Genomic DNA, 819 nt, shown 5'->3' with positions numbered 1-819 from the left:
TTAGTTAGTTTGAACTAACTTGAATAATTTTTCCAAAATGTCAAATCTTGAACTTGTCTGGTGCGGTGCTGTTAAATCCTGGAGCGTCTGGTAACGTGAGTGCAGAGACCCAAGCAGGTAAAAACCTAAAGGCTTCAGTTTTGTAGATAAAGGCTGTAGAATAACATATTTATCTCTCATCAGAGCTCCACGATGACTTCTTGGTTCAGGAAGGAGACTTGTTGTTGCCGGTGAGGATTGTTCTCTGGTGATGTGAACTTTATTTATTGTAACCATGAATAAAGCCTTAATGGGTAGTGATGATGTGCAGGGTGATAGGAATGCAGTGAACGTGGTGTGGTCGGATGCAACTGTCCCGTATGTCATCAGTCCAACTGTAGGTGAGTTGTTGCAGCTCGAGCTGATCTGTTCACCTTCACCTGTCTTCAGACTCCCTCACCTGTCTTCAGACTCCCTCACCTGTCTTCAGACTCCCTCACCTGTCTTCAGACTCTTCACCTGTCTTCAGACTAACTCTACTTCCTCCAACAGCTCATCGAACACCAGAGATCCTGGAAGCCTTCAGAATGATCATGTCCTCTACGTGTGTTCGCTTCCAGCCGTACACAACTGAATACAACTACCTCGAAATCAAGGATGGAATAGGGTGAGACTTTGATTTGTGCGTAAAAGAAAAAGCTTGGCCTTTTGAACTGAACTGGATCAATGATTCAGTTTTGATATGCAGCTGTTTAAAGGGATCCATGATTAGTTATAACATTAGACTTTATTTAATTAACATACTTTAACTGTAAATTAAAGACTAAAAATACTGTAGGA

The 819-nt window shown here is 41.8% G+C and overlaps 1 protein-coding gene across 1 annotated transcript; it reads left to right on the top strand.

Moving 5' to 3' along the window:
- Nucleotides 1-84: 84 nt before the first annotated feature.
- Nucleotides 85-646, top strand: LOC106512312 (high choriolytic enzyme 1; the record flags this gene model as incomplete). The annotated part of the gene is given in 4 exon segments (XM_014000966.1): nt 85-117; nt 184-230; nt 311-380; nt 532-646. A coding segment is annotated over 1 exon segment (80 nt), but the record flags the coding sequence as incomplete, so codon positions are not given.
- Nucleotides 647-819: the final 173 nt, after the last annotated feature.

The sequence above is a fragment of the Austrofundulus limnaeus genome, unplaced genomic scaffold (genome assembly GCF_001266775.1).
Source record: "Austrofundulus limnaeus strain Quisiro unplaced genomic scaffold, Austrofundulus_limnaeus-1.0 Scaffold5655, whole genome shotgun sequence".
NCBI classification, from domain to species: Eukaryota; Metazoa; Chordata; class Actinopteri; order Cyprinodontiformes; family Rivulidae; genus Austrofundulus; species Austrofundulus limnaeus.
The sequence above is the reverse complement of the archived record's forward strand: the minus strand, read 5'-3'. Positions and strand labels throughout refer to the sequence as shown.